Raw genomic sequence first — 20,533 nt, forward strand, 5'->3', positions numbered from 1 at the left:
CAAATTCATGCCATGTTATCTGCATCCATTATTAGTAAAAATATTTACAAAAAGGATACCAACATCAAACTTTTTAAAATTCAAATTTATTATGGCTTTAAGGAAATACGTGACGAGGCATCCAAGCTCTTTCTAAACTACATTTTTTAAATTATTCTTTTCAAAGAATGTTGTAAACACTTTAGTGTTCAATATAAAAAGATGATTGAGATGCACAATTCATGATTTTATGTATTCATGCAGAGTGAAGAGGAAATGATGTTGAATCAAACTCCCAAACCCAAATATCTGGGTAACCGAGTCAAATACTTGAAAGCTGATTTGTGTGTCTCTGACTCTGTGTATCTGTGTATATTTGTTATAATTTTTAACTACTTTAGGAGCACCCCAAATTGATCTGAAAGCGCCTGTCTAAGCTCTTCAAATTCAACAATTCCATCATTTCTTCCCCATTATAAAACCAGAAGATTTAAACACACCAGAAGTGCAGAACCAGTAGGACCATTTCTCCTTAGCAATAATATCTACTTCCAGATTGGCTAGATCTAAAGCTAATGGTTAAGTGGAATCTGGCTTTCTCCCAAACCAGCTACGATGAATTCCTATGGTCCCTGTTTTAGACAGACAGGCCCTGAGGGGTTCACTCTGGAAAACAGAAACATGAGGTCATTTCCAAAACCCACTGGCATCAGGAAAGACTTTAGAAAGTCCTCTTGAAGACACACAGTCATCATTTTATGCTTCATGCAGTTCAAAGATTGCTCTAGTCTACTGTAGCTCTAAATCAAAAGAAAATTAGAAAAGGAGTTTCCAGGAAACATTTTAAGACCCTACCGAAGGTTGGATTTTAGTCTTCGACAAAAAAGATGTCATCCAAACATTTATTTCATTCCTAGTCTATGAAAAGGTTTCTGAAGACCAACTTTGGCTTCTGTCCAACTTAGGTCCTCAATGCTTGGTGCTTAAGTCTTTTTCAGAAGATATAATTATTTCAATTCTGTTCCTGAGGAACGAGTGGGGTTTGTTTTCTCTGGAGGTGCTCCCTGTTCCCCCCAGAATGTGTAACATTTCCTTTGATCGTCACAACAGTCCTCTGAGACTGGAGAGACAAACCCTCTCCATTTTACTATTGAGTTTATTAGCAGGTGACTTGCTAAGTGGCGTGGTATAAGCAAAACTACAATGCCAGAACAAAACACTCGAGTCCAGCACTTCATAGTTTTTATGCAAAAGCATCAAAAAGAGGTGTGACTACTAATTGACTAATGAATCTATTTGAACAAGTGGATGAAATAATCCCCACATGGGTTATTCCCTTTTGAGCTTGGCCACAACACCCATCTAGACCAAAACTGAGAATTTACTTGCCAATGATGGCTACAACTTTGCCCTTCATATGTTTTAGACACCAAACGCCTAACTGCCCTCACTAAGAAACTACTTTCCTCCTGGGCAAGAGAAAAGAACTTAAAAATCCACAGCTGCCATGAGAATGACTTAAAAGAGAAAGTTGATAGAATCGTATAAGCCCAGGGAAGAAAAAGGAATTCCCAAGGAAGTTATAAGGAAATGTATAGAATACTTGTGTTATCTTTAAGATTTTAAACATCAGAAATGAAACCAGCCGTATCATTCATGTTTTCCTATGAACAAATGTAAATGACTACACTACTTAATAAATGTAATTGACTATACTAGGTCTTCAATGTCAATGACTATACTATTTAAACGAGAACCTTGTGATTGAAGAGACGTATATTTATGTTTAGTTCCTCTTTATGATTACTGCTTTAAATCTAGCAAAAGAGATTCATCGTCCTCTACTTTCACTTGGGGTTTAAAAGTAACTTTCAAAGGCTCAGGGGTTGAGATCTCCCCTCCTTCTCTGGGAGGATACACCGCCCTGGCCTCCTCGCGGTCTGTTTCACTGAGCTCATCAGTGTAGAGCTCACTGATGGGGCCCAGAGACTCGCTTCTGGCGATGATGTCCACACCCATCTCCCTGACCTCCCCCGCGTCTTCCGCCACAGTTCGGTCTTTAGCTTTCCGAAGGCTACGCATCTTAAAAGCCTCCCTTGAGGGAGCTGCGTTAGAAATGGATTTCTTAAACCTTTCCCCTGACTGTTTCAGCCTCTCTCCCGACTGCCTTAACCTTTCCCCCGACTGCCTTAGCCTTTCTCTCCTCTCCGGGGTCACTATTCTAGTTCTAATTCTGTTCACTTTCTTGTCAAAATTCTGCCGTGTCTTCTGCATGTTTTCTTTGGAAAATGCCTTTTTTATATTATCAATACGCTCCTTGCCTGACTTTCTAAGCCTGGCAGATCTGCTTTCTTCAACATAATATTCTTCATCTGAAGACAGATCTATTGGAGGGTCAAAGACATCCTCGTCGGTCTCTTGATTCTCAGTCAGGCTTCTGTCTTTAACAATAGACAGGGATGTCGGACACTGAATCTCCTCCTGGACGAAAGAAAAAGAAAGCATGTTAGGTATCAGTTCTTTCACCTTCTGGCCACGGCATTCCATCTTCTCCACGGACTGTGCACCCTCTGCCTGCTCCTTAACTGTTGGCTTTTCTCAGGGTTTCTCTCTCCTTGTCTCTTGTGGCTTCGTCTCCCCAGCTCAGCTGGAGCAACCTGATCCACTCCTCTGCTTGCAGAACCAATGGTAAGCACCCGCACAAATATTTTATCTTCACCTCTCCCCTCTCCTAACATGACAAACAATTCTAAATGACAGAGAGATGTTACCTGGATATAACAGACACACGTCAAACTTAACATTAACATACCAGGGGCTCCTGGGGCCGGGTAAGCATCTGACTCTTGATTTCAGCTCAGATCTTTTTTTTTTTTAATATGTTATTTATTTATTTATTTGAGAGAGCAAGAGAGCGAGCGGGCGAGCTAGAAAGCACAAGCAGGGGTAGGGGCAGAGGGACAGGGAGAAGCAATCTCACTGCTGAGCAGGCAGCCAGATTCAGGGCTCAATCCCAGGACTCCAGGATCATGACCTGAGTCAAAAGCAGATGCTTAACCAACCAAACCATTCAGGGGCCCCTCAAGATCTGAGCTCAGGGTCCTCAGTTCAAGCCCCACACAGGCTCCATGCCAGACATGAAGCTTAAATAAATAAATAAATAAATAAATAAATAAAATCAATCTATAAAGCTTAACATCCAAAAATTAAGGTCCACACAGCATCTTCTCCATACCTACTTCTTTTCCTGGGTCTCCCAGCACCAACTCCCCCCCTCTAGGTATGACCCAAATAGAAATCTCGGAATTTCAACCCAAGTATTTTATTTCCTCTCCTTCTCATCCCATATCCAACAGGTCACCAAGCACTGTTAATAACACTGCTTAATAACCCCTGCCCCCTCCTCTTTCCTCCTTGTCTCTACCAATGTCTTAATTCAGGTCTCTGTCATCTCAAGCCTGAACTTATACAATAATACGTCTACCTCCAAAGCAGAACCTAAGTATTTCCCGGGAAATTTTTCTAAAGCATAGCTCTGATCACATCCTTTCTCTACTTCAAAACTTCTGGGAACTCATCAATACTCATAGGACAGAATTCAGTTCTTTAATATGATTAGAAGGCTCTTCAGTTTGAGCTAAACCTACTTTCCAGTCCAGCAACATACAACCACTTTCTGCTCCTCAAACAGAGTGTTGTCATCTCTCCATGCCTCTGTATACTTTTATTATTTTTTTTTTTTTGCTTATTTTAATGCCTTTCATCCCTTTTCAGCTCTGTCAACAAAATCTTCAAGAATCAATTCAAATGTCCCCAATTTCCCCTCAAGAAGCTAATTCTTTTTTCGGTTTATACCAGAATGACATATACACACCTCTACTTACAAAATTTAATCACTGTTTGAATTGAACTGGAACTCTACTCATTTATCTACTGAGGCCTTCAACTAAATAATAGGTTTGATGAAAGCAGAAATGTGTCCTGTGTTTTACACCCAGTATCAGAGAGCCCTGTACATAGTAGTTATACTCAATAAATGGCTGTTCAATCAAATAGGGCATACACCTTTGTTTAACAGTTTCTAAGCACCTACCATGCAATGTTCTAGGAACTGAGAACCTCCTAGGAAGAAAACAGAGTAAAAGAGCTTATATTCTTGTAGAGAGAGATATAAACAAGTTAAATATGTAATCTGTTGGATGGTGATAAATGCTAAAGTGAAAAATAAAGTAGGGAAGGGGACTATACAGTGGTAAGTAAGATGATTAGAAAGTCCTCACTGATAAGATGACATCCTAGCCTAGACCGGAAGGTAATGCACACATCTGGGAGGAAAACCAAAATGGCAAGGAAGGCAGTAGTATGGTGGGAGCAGAGAGATCAAGGGGCAACAAGAGGAGAAAAGAGAGGTAGTGGGAAGGCCAGCTCATGTAGAGTTCTGTCTCCAATAATAAGGACCATGGCTCTTATTCTGAGTTTGATAGGAAGCCCTTTAATTTTAAGGATTTTATTTATTTGAGAAGGAGAGCGAGCGAGCGAGCGTGCATGAGTGGGGGGAAGGGAAGAAGGAGAAACAGAGTCCCCGAAGAGCAGGGAGCCCAATGCGGGACTCGATCCCAGGACCCTGGGATCATGACCTGAGCTGAAGGCAGACGCTGAACTGACCGAACCACCCAGGCACCCCTTCCACATTTTTATCATGAAAATTCTTTTCACTAAACTGACACACCTGAGAGGAAGCCCTCTTAAAAGTTTTGAGAATGGTGACATGATTTGACCCATGCTATGAAAGGATGGCTCTGTTGCAAACAGGCCCTAGCAGGTGAGATAAGAAGCAAGGAGGGCAGTTGGAGACCAATGAGGTAAGTCAGGTGAGAGATGCTTGAGGATGAAGATGCTGGCAGAGGCCGTGGGAAGCAGCCTTATTCTGGATCTCCTGAGAAGGTAGGCACTAAGAGGACTTACTGCTAGATTTGGATGTGGAGTGTCAGCACCAAGGACGATTTTCGAGTACATGGCCTGAGCAGCAGCAGGATAGGATTTCCCATTAACTGACATGGGGAAGAAAGCAGGAGGAAGAAACTAGAGGGTAAGTCTGGGATCTGAGATGTCAGGTAGGCAGCTGCGCTTACAAGCCTGGAACTCAGGAAAGAGGTCTGGACTAGAGATATAAATCTAGGAATCATTAATGTCAAGAACTAAAAATCATGAAACGAGATGAAGGAGACTCCTAAGAGACTGAGTGAATGGTCAACACTCAATACTACCCAAACTTCTTGGGGCCAAGGTACATTTCCAGAATATTTCAGATTTGGGGAAAACAACATATTACATTACATTCCCAGTCAGACCTTCGGAAGAAACAATTCTGTGATATGAATGTGAATATTCACTCTAAGGTGGAATAAAGAGTATAAACAGACTTGTGCTATTTCTGATCAGTTTTGCCACCAAATGAGTTCAGGTCAATCCTAGGTTTTGTTACCCGGTACACTATGAAAACTTTTTTAGAAATTTCTGGATTTTGGTATTTGGACAGATAAATGGATTTCCAACGTGTAGATAAAAAGGAAGAGATAAGAAAGAACCAGAAAGGAGACATATCAGCCGGTGAGGCAGGAGAAAATCCAAAAAAGCAGCACCCCTGAAGGCAAAGGAAAATAAGTTTCAAGAAGAGAGGGAGGGACCAACTATGTCAGATATGCCAATGGATAAGGATGAGAATTTGATTTGGGAACATGGCAGACACTGGGGACCCTTGAGAACCAGCCCACAAACACAGTTGTTAAAGAAGCCCAAATACTGAGGGATTATTTATAAAACTAAACAGGCAAACTTTAAAGATCATGAGATTTAAGGGAACCCATGAGTTAAAATTTCTAAAAGAAACTATGCTCCTATTTGAGATCCAGATTAAATCTACTCAATCCAAAAAAAATAATAATATATAAGAAATAGGCTTATTCCAAAACCCATCAGCCTGACAGTCAAGAAGGTCCTTGGAACTTTACTGCTTTGGATACTTGCTTAAAATTAAATTCTTTGGCTACAGGATTGGAGAGTCTAGCAGCTTAAAAAAGAAGAAAAGACAGGTGGGCGTCTCGTAACTCTCTGATGAATCAGTGAGAAGCAGCAAAATTATTCCTCTCCTTTCCTGACACCTGCTATAGGGAGTAGCTTCAGCAACAACAAGTGGGTTGGTATGGCCAGAAAATATAATTAGAATAGGAAGGAGCCAAAAAGTAATTATTGCTTGGTAGGGGGAAAACCCTCACAATCTTGCTATGAAGGAATCAAACATAGCTTCACTCAGGAATCATATTCCATTCTTTTGAATTGCACTAATTATATAACATCACCCTTAAAAACAAAACAAAAGTAGTCAGAGAAAGTACTTGTGACATGGATCTATTTGGTGCAATTCCTACTGAGTCAGAGATACCATGAATTAATGATGAATATACTGTAATAATAATTGAAGATTATGGGGTTGAGTTACAGTTGATTTCCAAATATTATATCTCTTTTTAAGAATTTATTTATTTGACAGAGAGAGAGCACAAATGAAGAAGGAGGGAGGGAGGGAGAAGTGAGAAGCAGACTCCAGGCTGAGCAGGGAGCACGACCTGGGGCTTGATCCCAGGACCCCAAGATCATGAACTGAGCCACCCAAGCACCCCTTTATATCTTTTATATAAAAGTCCAGGTAAAACGACTTTTGTAAAACAAAGCGAGTACTATGGTTAGGGTAAAATAGCATTGACTGAGTACCAAAGTAACCTAGCTAGGGGACTTTTGAATATAGAAGTCCAGGGCCCATCATTAGGGAATAGCCAAACATCTCATTTGGTAACCACAGGCATGTGGTTTGTAAGCAAAATTGCTAGAAGAGATGGTATGACTGCGGCCTGCATGGGAAGGTCATCAAGGTGATAGTATGTTCAAAGAGAAATCATAACTGTATGAAAAAGAGCAGATAATTTTTTTAACACCAATGTCCAGGATTAGGCGAAAGTTCCTATGGGAGATAAAATGCCCATAAAGACTGTCCCCAAAAAATGTATCCAGGGAAAACCTTTTGGGGAAAAACCCAAATGGAAATGGAAGTATACGACAGCTGAATTACTCCAGCTTCAAGTTAATTTTAGTAGGACAGGTGATCTCAGTATAACCACTTATACATATCATCTATGAGAATGAAGTATAAGAACTAATTTTAACTAAGTATAACCATGTGCATACTGTATAGAGTTCTAACAGCTAATGAATCATCAAATCCATTGTTATTTGCCTTTGTCTTTTCTCTACAAGCTCTATAAAAGCGGCTGCTTACTGACAAACTCCAGCTTCCTCTGAGCAACCTAATTTCATAGAACCTTCACAGCACTGTATCTTACAAGGGACGAGATCTGACTTAAATTAGCGCCTCTCGGTAGCTTCTTCATACTATCTACTTGTTCAACTAATTATAGAAACTCAAAGAGAAAAATAGCAAGTTTAAGGGAATAAAGAGGTGAATATAGAAAATAATCTTAACTATAAAAAAAAACCCACAAAAATTGTGTCAACAGACAAGAGCCAATTTGAACTTTTCAGAAACTTCTTTCCTCAAGCCTTTGTAGATCTTGATTGGTACCTGGTCTGCTCTTTGCACAAATGTTCGCAGGAGAAATGCTAGATACCAAGAATGTTTCCTGGCATGCCCCTTGCCAAGTGAAGGGTATAACATAACCCATTCCTGCTAATGCCCTTGGGAGGTGAACTGAAGAATGGATCCTACATTCTCTATTATCAAATCTAGATCCCCATTACATATACTAACTACATATACTAACAATGGCACTGGCTTCTTTTTCTTAAATAAAACAGGTTCTTAAAAACCAATTCCATATAGGGGAAGGGAGGGAAAAATGAAACAAGATGAAACCAGAGAGGGAGACAAACCATAAGAGACTCTTAATCTCAGGAAACAAACTGAGGGTTGCTGGGGGTGGGGGAGGAGGGGTGGGGTGGCTGAGTGATGGACATTGGAGAGGGTATGTGTTATGGTGAGTGCTGTAAATAGTGTAAAACTGATGATTCACAGACCTGTACCCCTGAAGCAAATAATACATTACACGTTAATTAAAAAAAAAAAAAAACCCACAAATAGATCCCAAATACTACTCTGCCATTCCTATGTAACTTCAACATCAACAGAGCATGACGAAGACCTGTCTAACGTGTAGACAATGCTGTGGGGATTTGTGGCCTACATCCCTCATGTCTTACAAGTATCTGCCTAGATAATCCAACTGTGTTCTTACTTCGTTTTTACTCTTTCAAGGTTTTTTCCTCTGCACAGGGATATCCATCCGTGTTAAAAATACACTGTGGTAACACTGTGTGTTTGTGTGTGTGTATACCAAAACTTCCCCCCGGAAATGTTGTACTAGTTAATACTCAGTTACTACTTCCACCAGAATATGAAAGTGCTTGGCTTTTTTAACCCTTAAAACTCTGAGTATATGTGTTAAAACCTTAAAATACTTAAATAGACATAAGTGGAATTCTGATCTTTTATCTTTTGTGAAGAGTCTGATAATGACTTTCCCCTTTTTGTTTCACAGGAGGAGAGTTCAACTTTTTCCTTTTGATTTGTAAGAGTTTTAAAATATATTCAGCTACTATGCATTTTGCCATGGATGTGTTCCTACTTCAAAAACTATGAATGCCAAATGCAGCGTAATATGCTAACATAGCACAATGCACAATGTCACACTAAACTACATCAAATAAGTGGAATCAAAAGACTTTGTAATCAAAGAGAAGCTATTACTTATATGACTCCAATATTTGTAAAACTGTAACAACCATAAAAACAATGGCCTGATTATTTGTTGAGTTTTTCTTATTATCACTGTAATCTACATATTATCACATGCAAAAATTCCAAAAGAAAAATAATATTCCGAAAAGTTTTCATTTTACTGTTTAGGGCTTTTCAGGCTCTCTGTAATAAAGGGGAAAACCACATTGTGGGACTACAGGTCCTCAGTTTCTTTTTTTTATACAACAAAGAGGTGTTTTAAACCCGAGTCCTCTTAGATCTCTTCTAAAACCAACATTCTCAGTCTCCAAAAGGGCACCGTGCTGATACGGCTAACATGCTCAAAGAGCCTTCCCAATATTAAGTTTCAAAGGCAAGAAATAGCCTCAGCTATGATCCACAGTTCCTGTTACACAAAATGGTTGAGAAACTCCAAGTACTGATAGCAAAGCACATTAGTCAACACAGACATGGCTTTATCCTGGGATTCTCCCTGAGACAGAGCTCCACTCCATGAATATAGACAACAGTTAGGATGGGGCGCTGGAAACTTCTCATATGACTGGTTGGCAATTCAAGGATGTTAACATTTTGCAGTAATCAAGCCAAACGCAGGTGCCAAGCTTACCTGGAATATTACCACACGGAATTTATTTTTCTTCATTATTTCCTCTTGCTTGGATTCAACTTTTTTCACGTGAACTTGTTGCCTCTCCACCCGGGCCTTCACGTCTTTAATGTGAGCACTGACTTTTCGAGTTTTCTCAAACAGCTTGTTAATGACATAGCCTGTATTGCTGTGGGACTGTGACAGCTTCAGCAGGTCAATCTGGACGGACTTTATGGCATTTTCCATCTCCCTGTGTCTCTCCTCTAGTCTCTTCTGGCTTGCCTGCACACTGTCCACGATGGTGGCTACTTTGTCCAGCACGGTCACAATGGTGAGAGCAGCGTCTTGGTCTTCATCTTCTGTGACACTCGAGAGGCGATTCTGGTGGATTTTATCAGCATTTGAAGACGACCCATTATGTTCCATTTTAGTTATTTCTCAGTGAAAGATGTCCCACCCACAATCAGTTCTGGCACTAAGAGTAAAAAGTTAGCTCGATAACAGGCCACAGGGTTGTTTAAAGGGTTGGAAACCCCACCCCTGGAGACTGGTCAAGTATTTATAACTACAAATACCCACACATGACTGTTCTGCAACATGAACCCTTGCAGAGCACTGGGTACTGTTCCAAAACATGCTTGGTGACTGACTAATGGACTCAAATAAGTCTGTGTGCAGACAAGAGGAAAGCATTAAAAAAAAAAAAAAAAAAAGTTCCCAAAGCTGCCATGTTACTAATATTAAGCCTAAAAGCCAAATGACCAGAAAAGCAAATCCTGCATGTTGGGGGAAGCTTCTGCCTTTAGATAATTTCAAACAGTATTTGTAAAAGCAAAGGGGAATTTTGAACTGAACTCTTTTTCTATTTACTTCACATACTAAATGTACTGATTTATCAGTAACAAGAATGTGGTAAATAAACACACCAAAACAGAGGCCATATAGTGAAAACATTATATTATAACATGCTTTTCCAATCCAAATATTAAAATTAATATTTAATTATGAACATATTCTTAAATTCTACATGCATATACCTAAACTACATGTTAAACAGATGAATACATTCTACTCACACTTCAGATCTTTAAACACCAACAATCTATTAATATAGCTATTACTACAGGACAAATTTGGATAGAGGTCTTAGATAATTTTTAAGCTCACCTTAAGAGCACCAATCATTAACAATCATTTTTGCATTTTATTCACAAACACGGATACAATTTGTTTATTCATGTTAAAACAAATATTTTCTTAAAAATGAACGTGTATTAAAGTAGTTTAACTGATAGAGGAGGCTTTATTCCAATCTGTTTGTTAAACAGACACTTTTCACAGTATCTAAATCTACTTTCCAGTGATTCGTTCCATCTTTGCTACCAGATACTTTTCCAAATTATCAGAATTATTTTTTTTCAAAGAGAGGAATAATCAAATTCCAATCCATACCGCTTATAAATATTTTACATCTAACACACACAACTTTACAGTTCATGCGATAGGCAGTGTCTAAAAAATCAGTTACTAAATCTCAAAAACATTTAAATGTCTATTTAAACACAGTGTCTTCTAGATTCTTTGTCTTTTTTTTTGTAAGAAAAGTAATCTGTAAACATCTTTACCTTTAGTTCATGCTTGGTCATTTGTTGTGGTCATTGTGGAAGAAGTGGGTATGACTTTATAACCATTTGTAAAGTGGTCCATCTTTGCAAAAATATTACATTCCATGGGTAAAGAACAAGTCTTAGAATTACCATGTGGTATAAATTTGTGAACTCAATTTCTGTATTTAAAAACATAAAACAAAGACTACTAAACAGTCCAAAACTGTTGTAGCTGAATATTCTAAATACAAGCCAACAGTACTACACTAAAAATGTCCAAAAATAAGGCCTCTGAAATAAATATTTCCATTCTTTAAAAAAAGACATAATAAATGTACATCACATGGTTAGTGTACATATAAAAGTCATCAGTTTAAACCATTCTGGATGACGTATCTGAAGTAAAATGACCTAGGTTTTGCTTCTGTCGCCGTCCTCTGTTGTTTTTAGGGCATTTTCTGTTGAGTTAAAAAATAAATAAATAAATAAAAGATCATTTTGCTTAAGGTATTTCAAATGTTTCCAAAGTAATACACGTTTCACACACAAAGCCATACTGGGAAAAAAGGGTGCTGTTTGATGCAAGACAGGCTGAGAACCAACCTGTCAGCCTGCTGTCTTCCCTACACAGCTGGGAGGGGAGAGGGTTAGGAAGAGGACACAGGTGCGAGCACAAGCAAAGCTCACTCCTGGGTCTCCACTGCTGCGTATGTGTCCCTGAGAGGAATCCCCACCCTTCTTCTGACCTGGAAACTCCCTAGCCACGGTGACTGATAACACATAAACCTTGAACAAAAGAAAGGATCCTGGCCTATGGACTTCTGTGGAGCACTGGGACACCCCCAAAGTGACAAGAACAGCCTGGATGAAGGAGTACTTAGGGAAAAGTGTGCATGCACAAACAGGAAATGCTTAGTGATTTTAGACAATGACTCAAAAGAAGTTGTTCCACAGCCTGCTTGGGCAAACCACAGAACCCGATAAAGAACTGTTATACTGGGGACAAGGACAGTCCTTGACTCTCCTCTCAGTTTACCATACCTGCTTCTCCATGGTGGTCTGAGCCTCACTGTGTGGCACCTGCTCTTGTGCCTGCCCACTGGCATGCAAACATGCAAGCTTGTACACTGCACCAAGTGCTGTGGCACACGATGTGGAACGAACGCACTAGGATGAATCCCGGTAATGTGAAGCTTGGACTCTGCTAAAAACTAGCTGTGCAACACCCTTTTCCTATACGTGAAATATTAAAAGTTGGGACCAACCTCCCATAACTCTCTGCCAGCTAGGAATTTATAATCTAATGGCAAGAAAGTCATGTGACAAGGAGTACTCCAGAAGTTCCACGTTTTTTGTTTTTTTTTTTTTAAAGTTCCACATTTTTAATTCAGTTTCAAAGAGCACTGCTTTGCCTTAACTTAGAAGTCTTGATGGTAACACTTCCATTTCATATACTATATTTCGTAAATTTTACCTCACTAATCCTCCTAAAAACACTCTGAGGGAGACAGTGATGGAATCCTCTCCATTTCATGGTGGAGAGGCCAAGCAAACCTCTTTAACTGTCACCAGCTCACCATGATGTTGGAAGACTTCCAACTCCCTGGGGCCATGGTTTTGTCATCTATGAAATAAAGGAATTTGGCTAGGAGAATGTTTGAGGTCCCTGCTATTTTATCATTCTAAGAGTCTAAAAATATGAAAGAAGATTCCAAGCATAAAAGAAGAAAGTTTTACTCATGCAGTCTTCATAAGTGAGTCAGTGGGAATATCCTTTTAAAGGGAGATTCCTCTCATGTAACAGCCACCACAGGGTAAGTGAACAGCTGTCCCATAATGGACTGTGTGGGAGAGGAACTCCTTAAAAATTCAGTGGAGCTAAGTCCAAGTACATGATTATAATATTTTAAATTCATGAAGCAAAACATTTGAGGGGGGGAAATACCACAATAAGAAGACAGGCCTCAAGGAGAGATACACGATAAATTCAGTGAGATGACCCTTCAGTCGCGGAGACAGTGGGCAGTGAAGACAGTGTAACAAGGTTGCAAAAACACTGTGATGTTGAAAGTGTCTGGGAAGGCAGCAAATGGGACTGGGATATCAGCTAGAAGGCACAGACTTTAAAACTATCTGTCAGGTCATTTTAACTTAGTAGAAATAGAATTTATAAGATTATATATAGCACATGGAGAACAGAGGCAAAGAGCAGGATAAAAGGCTGAATTAGGATTGGTAAAAGGGCTTAACTATCTCCATGATCTTGAGTAAGGTTCTTCCCCCATCCAGGCCCTCCAATTTCCTGACTTCTCTATAATAGAAGGGGTTGGCTCAAAGTTGTTTCCTGCTGACTCAGAACCTCCTTTGATCTTCTTAAAGATGATACTATCAACAGGCCTCAAAAGCTTCCCTCATCTATATCTTATTTCTTTCTTTCACCCTCCATGTAATTTATTACTCCATTCCTGCTTTCCTCAAGTAGTGTCCTATATGGCTCTCCTGGCCTCACATTTTCCCTCCTCCAGGGAAATTTTGCAGATGACACTCAGATCAATGCTCTGAAAAAATGATTCATGCCAAGCCGTCCCCCCAACTCTATTCAAAAATCAAGTCTGAACCTTGCTCCCATGCAGTGGTCATACTTGGCAAATATATTTCCTGAGAGTAACTAAAAATGGCCCCTCCTCTGCATGGTTCAGTGGAAAAAGAAATGGTCTGGAAATCAAGCAGCAGTGAATCCAAATCCAGGTACTTCCATTACTAGCTGGATGACCACAGACAAATGACCTAATCTAAGCCTATATTAAATGGCCACAGGCAGCCCTGATGTTACACAGGTTTCTTCTATTTGCCCTTTCTGCTGTCATTTTTTTTTTATCATTACGTCCCTATTTTAATCTACTGCCATTTTATACCCAGTAGTCTTGTCTCAAGGCAGATCATCTGTTCTGTGGAATAGAGCCCACTGACTTCAGCACCTAAATTTTAGGAAAAGTACCTGTTACTCAGAGAACACCTTTTTGTATAATTTCTAGATTTATCGTTTCTACTCCAGATGGCTGAGGATACTGAAGGTCTGGCTTCTATCCAGATCTAGGATAGAAGAGCCATAAACTCATTATGGCCTGCCAGTATCTGTACTTGATATGCTCCGATCCTCGCCCAAAATAATGCAGAAAAGTACAGAGATGGTGTTTACACAATTTCTGAACCAAACTGTAAAGGAGGTAGGAAGAGCCATGCAAGATGAAAAGACATGACACTGGGAAGCAGAAAGACAATATGAACGGGCTTTAGTTTGACTTTTCTGGGGCCCAGTTCATTTTTGACTTACACATTTCCACTCAGTTTGGAAAACACCCATTTTATGCCTACTGTATCCAAATACGTCTTTTAATTTGGAGTTCTGTTATGATAAATGCCAATGGTTTTAGTTATGATGGAGAATTTTACAGATGACTTATGACTGTATTTCAGAAAATGAAGTAATGTTAAGACATAATAAGAAAAACAGTTTTCTTTCATCTCTAGATTCATCCTTTCTTACTACATTTACTACAGATAAAAGTATATTCTTAGGGCATAAAAAAACACCTCCCGGTTCCCCAGAGCTTTAAAAATCTTGGCGTGGTCCTTCTGCTACTACCATTGTCATCCCTGAGTGCAGTTCTAAGATCCCTAAATTCCTCTATGCAACTGAATCTTCTCATTCTCCCTCTGCCTACAGCCCAGCTATACCTGGAACCCTGAGAATGAGTTCTTGCACATATTCTAAAGAAGCAAGATAAGGAGTGGTTAGACCTACATAGAAACCTTAGACAACCGACCCTAGGATTTTCTTCCGAATAGACTGGAGGACCTAAAGCACCTATCATTTTGAACAGCTACCCACTTCTAATTAAAGGTTGGTATTTCTTAGGTCATTACCTACCTTGTTATGCACATGACAATCGCTACTATAATGGCAATCTGTACTGCTCCAATAATGGCTGCAATAAGAACATGAGTGAGCTTTTGCCTACTTGGCACAACATAGAGAATACTAAAGTCCGTCTTTTCACAGTGCTGTCCAGTGTAACCAGATTCACATCTGAAAGGGGGGGAGGGGAGAAAGATTCCTATGAGAATTGCAAATTTCAATAATCCTAGGTTTTAAAATTAAAAACAAATAAAAGAATGATAAATTTATCCTGAAAAACCACTGCCATTTGCGTATTTCTTTAAACTCTATTCAATACGTCTATTTCACATAGTGCTTCTTTTATCCATCATTACAGCACATTAATTTTAAAGTCACTGAATGGTCTTTATTATCTTCATTTAAAAAATAGTACTTAATAGTACATTCAGTAGCTATAATATAGCTAACCTCTATTCCTCACTCTAAGACACGTCAGTCATCTTCCATTTTTCACAATCATGAATGAGGTATGGCAAACATTTGTTGAGTGTGTGCGTTTCTATATTTAGTGTTATTCCTTAGGCTAGGTACTTGGAAATGGGATGGCTGAATAAATAGGTATAAACATTTACAGTTCTCTGAACATACAGCACCAAATTATATTCAACACACTTTCAGCATACATTAAATATAATCATTTAAGATGTAAGGGGAAAGAAAAATAGATTATTAATGACAGAAACAGAACCAAGTAGGTGCTAATCTTAGAAATTATCTGAATTCCAAGTAAAAGTAAATAAAAAGGCAACAACATCAGCTGATGATAATAATTTGACAGGGGGAAACATTTAAGATATTTAACAGAAATTTCACATGTTTTAGCTGACAGAAGTGTAATGTATAAATTAGCCAGCCTTCAGTAAGACCTGATTAATAAAACCTCTGAAATGCAAGGGTAGCGCAGTTATTTACATCCCACACTTCATTTAAAATATATATATATATTTTTTTTAATAGAACACACATAAAGAAACCTGGGAGTAGGAAAATAAGAAGCCAGGGGTGATGTGAGTCCTCTAATCCCCATGCCTGAGATTCATATACAGTTGCCAGAAAGTTTCACATTGAGTTCTAAGTTTACTAGCGGACAAAAAAAAAAAAAAAGAAAAAGAAAAAGTAGTAAGATAGATTTACAGACCACGGAATGTAATTGAGAGCCCAGAAATACACCCATATATCTATGGTCAACTGATTTTTTTTTTTTTAAGATTTTATTTTTTTATTTGACAGAGAAAGTGAGAGAGTACAAGCAGGCAGAGCAGCAGAGGGTGAGGGAGAAGCAGGCTCCCCACTGAGAAGGGAGCCTGATGCGGGGCTCGATCCCAGGACCCTGGGATCATGACCTGAGCCAAAGGCAGATGCTTAATGACTGAGCCACCCAGGCGCCCCCATCAACTGACTTTTAACAAGGGTGCAAAGACCACTCAAGGAGAAAAAATAATCTCGTCAACAAAAGCAGCTGGGACAACTGGACATCCACATGTGAAAGAATGAAGCTGGGCCTTTTCTTCACAACATACACTAAAAAAATAATTCAAAATGGATCACAGACCTAAATATAAGAGCTATAACTATAAAACTCTTAGGGAAAAAAGAAGTAAATCCTCATAACCTGGATTAGGCAGTGATTTCTTAGATAGGATACCAAAAGCACAAGCAACAAAACAGTTTAACTGGACTAAATCAAAATTAAAATCTTTTGTGTTTAAGGACACTATTAAGAAACTGAAAAGATAACCAAGAGAACAGGAGAACATTTTTGCAAATTATTTATCTGGTTAGAGACTTGTATCTAGAATACATTACATTAATAACTATTACAAACTCATTAATAAAAAGAAGAAAAAATTACAAAATGGGCAAATCATTACAATGATCTGAATAGACATTTTTTTTTCCAAACAAGATATACAAATGGTAAATAAGCCCATGAAAAGATAGCAACATCGTAAGTCATCATGGAAATGCAAATCAAAACCACAATAAGATACCACTCAATACCCACTAGAATGGCTAGAATCAAAAAGTCAGATAGTATCTGTTGGCAAAGATAGTGTAGAGAATGAAAAATGGCCAACGCACTTTTGAGAACAGTCTGGCAGTCCTCAAAAGTTAAACCCAGGGACGCCTGGGTGGCTCAGTTGGTTAAGCAGCTGCCTTCGGCTCACGTCATGATCCCAGCATCCTGGGATAGAGTCCCACATCGGGCTCCTTGCTCGGCCGGGAGCCTGCTTCTCCCTCTGCCTCTGCTGCCACTCTGTCTGCCTGTGCTCGCTTGCGCGCGCTCTCTCTCTCCCTCTCTCTCTCTCTCTGGCAAATAAATAAATAAAATCTTTAAAAAAAAAAAAAGTTAAACCCAGAGTTACCATTTGGCCCAACAATTCCGTTCCGAGACACTTCCCCAACTGAAAGCAACACAAGTCCACACAAAAACTTGCAAACAATGATACAGGGCAACATTGTTCATTAATAGCCAAAAAGTGGAAACAACCCAAATATTCATCAATTGGTAAGCAGATCACAAAACATGGTCTTAAGGAATAAAGCACGGACACACTACAACATGGATAAACCTTGAAAACATGATGTTAGGTGAAAGACGACACTGAAGACCACGTTCTACAAGTCCACTTAAATGAAACGTCTACAACAGGCAGATCGATAGAGACAAAATAGATTAGTGATTGTCTAAAACTGAGGGGAACAGGGAGATTTGGGAGTAATAGTTACAGGACACAGAGTTTCTTCTGGAGGTGATGAAATGTTCTAAAACTGACTGTGGTGACTACAAAACTGAAAAAAATACTAAATACTAAAAACCACTGGTTTAAAAAAAAAGAAGAAGAAGAAGAAGAAGAAGAAGAAGAAGAGGGGCACCTGCGTGGCTCTGTTAGTTAGGCATCTGCCTTCTGTTCATGTCCTAACCCTGAAGTCCTAGGATCGAGGTCCGTGTAGGCTTCCCTACTCAGAAGGAAATCTGCTTCTCCCTCTCCCTCTGTCTCTCCCCCTGCTCACGTACACACACACACACACACACACACACACTCTCATATAAATAAATAAAATCTTTAAAAAAGAATGAAAAAGAAAATGAAAACAAGAAAGTGGAAAAATCATTAACATAAAACACAAACTCCACAAAATAAAATCAAACCAGTTGTTCAAAACAACCACAGTGACTATCATTAGTAGATTCAAGGGGACTTTGTCTCATTGGTCCTGATTTAAACAGGGAACTTTCTGATACAGAGAACATCAACCTCAATAATATAGCTGTAATAAATTCAAAAATGTAATGAAATCTTACAGGATTTTTAAAATAATGCCTTTTGTGGTAGGCTAATGGTGAAAAGTCAAAGCTCAATAAAATAAAAACAGCTCCATGGGGAGCTGTAACAGTGTCCTGGATATGAAGTTCTCTGACAGTTTAGCTTAATCCAAAGATTAAAATCAGAATATCAGAAAGAATGTATAAGCCATGTATTATTCAGGCAACCCTCTTCGGATATTATTTTCTACAACTGACTTTCGGGTTATACTCTCCAAATACCTGAAGTAATGACTTCTAGGTTCTTACTACTTCTTCCGTTACTGATTAAAGACAGATCCAGGCATTTGGTCCTCTACACCTTCTACTCTTTCATGCCACACACTGTCCATAGTCATCTCACTCACCACCATGCCTCATGGGCTGATTCATCCACTCACCCATTTACTGAGCTTCTGACACATGCCAAGTACTGTAGTGGGTATTTGGGATACATCAGTGAGTAAAACGAATGAAGACTCCTGATCTGGTTAACCTCTAATTGGGGGAGGGAGGGTCCATAAACATTGATAAGTAAATTAAATGGTATTCTTAGAGGTTGATGGGACTACACAAAGAGAGACAGGAGAGTTAGTAAAGGGAAATGATGAGTGCCAGTTATAGGCCAAGAAGGGAAGGTTGCAATTTTAAACAAGATGGACAGGGTAGTCTTCGTTAAGAAGATGACATGTGAGGGACGCCTGGGTGGCTCAGTTGGTTAAGCAGCTGCCTTCGGCTCAGGTCGTGATCCCGGCGTCCTGGGATTGAGTCCCACGTAGGGCTCCTTGCTTGGCAGGGAGCCTGCTTCTCCCTCTGCCTCTGCCTGCCTCTCTGTCTGCCTGTGCTCGCTCTCTCTCCCTCTCTTTCTGACAAATGAATAAATAAAATCTTTAAAAAAAAAAGAAGATGACATGTAAGCGAAGACATGAAAGAGTTGAGGAAGCCTGCCATGTGGACAACAGGAAGGAGAACACAGAACACAGCAGATAAAGGAAGAGTCTGTGCAAAGACCCTAAGGAGGAAGCACAAGACATGGCGTGTCCAGGAATAGCAAGTATGGGGGCGCCCCCACACTTGAAGCATCTGCCTTTGACTCAGGTCATGATCCCAGGGTCCTGGGATCAAGCCCCACGTTGGGCTCCCTGCTCAGTGGAGAGTCTGCTTCTCCCTCGTCCTCTGCCTGCCCTTGCCCCTCCCTCCCCAAAACCCCATCCTGTTCATGCTCGCTCTCTTCCTCAAATAAATAAATAAAATATAAAAAAAAAAAAAAAAAAAAGAAAAGAATAGCAAGTGTAGCTGGCATGGAGCAGCAAGCTGAAGGGAAGAAGGGGACCAAGATGGAGAGGTGAAGGGGCCAAGACGTATAGGGCTTCTGCACTTGGTGACATGAAGGAGCCACCAGGAAGTTTTTAGCAGAGATATGACATGAACTGACTTTCATCTGAAAAGTCTCCACCCAGCTGCTGTGTTGAGTAAGAGCTATAGGATACAATCCGGGAGGCTGTTGCAGTAATGCCCGGGAGAAAAAAATGGTAACCCAGACTAGGAATAGCAGTGGCAATCTTGAGAAAAACTCAAATTCTGGATATATTCTAAATAGAGATAATAGGATTTCTCAACTGACTGGGTACAGAGTATGAGAGAGAGAGAGAAGTCAAAGATGTATTAGAGGTGTTTTATTTAAGCAAAGGAAAAGGGGGAGTTGACACTAACAGAGATGAAGAAGGCTGCAGGTAGAGCAGGTTTAGGGGAGGGAAGGCAGATCAGGAGATCATCTTAGGTCCTGCTGAAATTGATGAGTCAAGACATCCATGCAAAAACATCAAGGAGGGAGAGTCTATGAGTCTATGAATCTATGAGTCTCAAGTTGAGGAGAGAGGTCTGGGACTTATGTAAAGTAGGCATCATCAGCCTATATCATGCAAAGCTTTAAGGCTGGATGGCATCACTAACGAGGAGGACCAGAACTAGACCTTGGTGCATTCCAACACTGAGAGAGGTCAGGGAACAAACGGGAACCAGTCAAGAAGATGCAAAAGAATGGCCAGCGAGACAGCAGAAAACAGAGAGAGAATGCAATCCCTAAGAGCCAAGTGACGAATACATATCACACAGGAGGGAGCAATCAACCATATCAAATGCTACTGGTTGTTGAAAAGCTTACTCGGGTGGATTCAAGAGAGACGGAAATTAAGGAGGTGGAGACAGAGTGAAGGCAACTCTTTTAAGTTCTACAAAGAAAAGAAATGGGATGGTCGCT

The 20,533-nt window shown here is 39.7% G+C and overlaps 2 protein-coding genes across 3 annotated transcripts in view; both read right to left on the minus strand.

The window, feature by feature from the left end:
* Nucleotides 1–1,782: 1,782 nt before the first annotated feature.
* CAVIN4 (caveolae associated protein 4) lies at nucleotides 1,783–9,824 on the minus strand. The gene is made up of 2 exons (XM_044264274.1): nucleotides 9,417–9,824; nucleotides 1,783–2,460 (listed from the first exon to the last, which is right to left on the minus strand). Exons 1-2 carry the CDS (start codon nucleotides 9,822–9,824, stop codon nucleotides 1,783–1,785), a joined length of 1,086 nt encoding a protein of 361 aa, XP_044120209.1.
* A 514-nt stretch (nucleotides 9,825–10,338) lies between these two features.
* The window catches only part of TMEFF1 (transmembrane protein with EGF like and two follistatin like domains 1), an 86,319-nt gene continuing 76,124 nt past the window's right edge, over nucleotides 10,339–20,533 (minus strand). For both annotated transcript variants that reach the window (XM_044265253.1, XM_044265252.1), the window contains exons 9-10: nucleotides 14,937–15,095; nucleotides 10,339–11,463 (exon numbers count right to left, since the gene is read on the minus strand). In XM_044265253.1, coding sequence (XP_044121188.1) covers nucleotides 11,379–11,463; nucleotides 14,937–15,095 — 244 coding nt within the window. In that variant the 3' untranslated portion in view covers nucleotides 10,339–11,378. The remainder of the gene's footprint in view (nucleotides 11,464–14,936; nucleotides 15,096–20,533) is intronic.

This window comes from Neovison vison, chromosome 9 (assembly GCF_020171115.1).
Source record: "Neovison vison isolate M4711 chromosome 9, ASM_NN_V1, whole genome shotgun sequence".
In the NCBI taxonomy this organism is placed as follows: Eukaryota; Metazoa; Chordata; class Mammalia; order Carnivora; family Mustelidae; genus Neogale; species Neogale vison.